The 327-nt window shown below is 61.2% G+C and overlaps 1 protein-coding gene across 1 annotated transcript in view; it reads right to left on the bottom strand.

Moving 5' to 3' along the window:
- Positions 1-9: 9 nt before the first annotated feature.
- Positions 10-327, bottom strand: part of SETD2 (SET domain containing 2, histone lysine methyltransferase) — a gene marked incomplete at its 3' end in the record, with an annotated part of 53,158 nt that continues 52,840 nt past the window's right edge. Inside the window, exon 19 of the mRNA XM_033512157.1 lies at positions 10-111. Within this exon, the coding sequence (XP_033368048.1) occupies positions 10-111 (102 nt within the window). The remainder of the gene's footprint in view (positions 112-327) is intronic.

The raw sequence follows: 327 nt of genomic DNA, 5'->3' as shown, positions 1-327 counted from the left end.
ATCCCATCCCATTCCCGGATGATCCCTCACCTCTTTCCTGAACACCTCCTTGCTTTTCTTGGCCAGCTCGCTGGACGTGTCGGCTTCCGCCGTCTTGGGCTTCTTGGAAGACTGGAGAGGGGAAAGGGGGATGGGAACGCTGGGAATGGGGGATGGAAACGCTTCCCTGCTCCAGCCCCGGGCACAGCGCTCCCATCCCAGCCAGGCAGCGCTTCCAGCCCTTCCCAGGGATTCCCAGTCCATTCCCAGGGAGATTCCCAGCCCTTCCCAGGGAGATTCCCAACCCTTCCCAGGGAGATTCCCAGTCCATTCCCAGGGAGATTCCAG

This window comes from Parus major, chromosome 2 (assembly GCF_001522545.3).
Source record: "Parus major isolate Abel chromosome 2, Parus_major1.1, whole genome shotgun sequence".
NCBI lineage: Eukaryota > Metazoa > Chordata > Aves > Passeriformes > Paridae > Parus > Parus major.
This window is presented reverse-complemented; position numbering and strand designations above follow the sequence as displayed.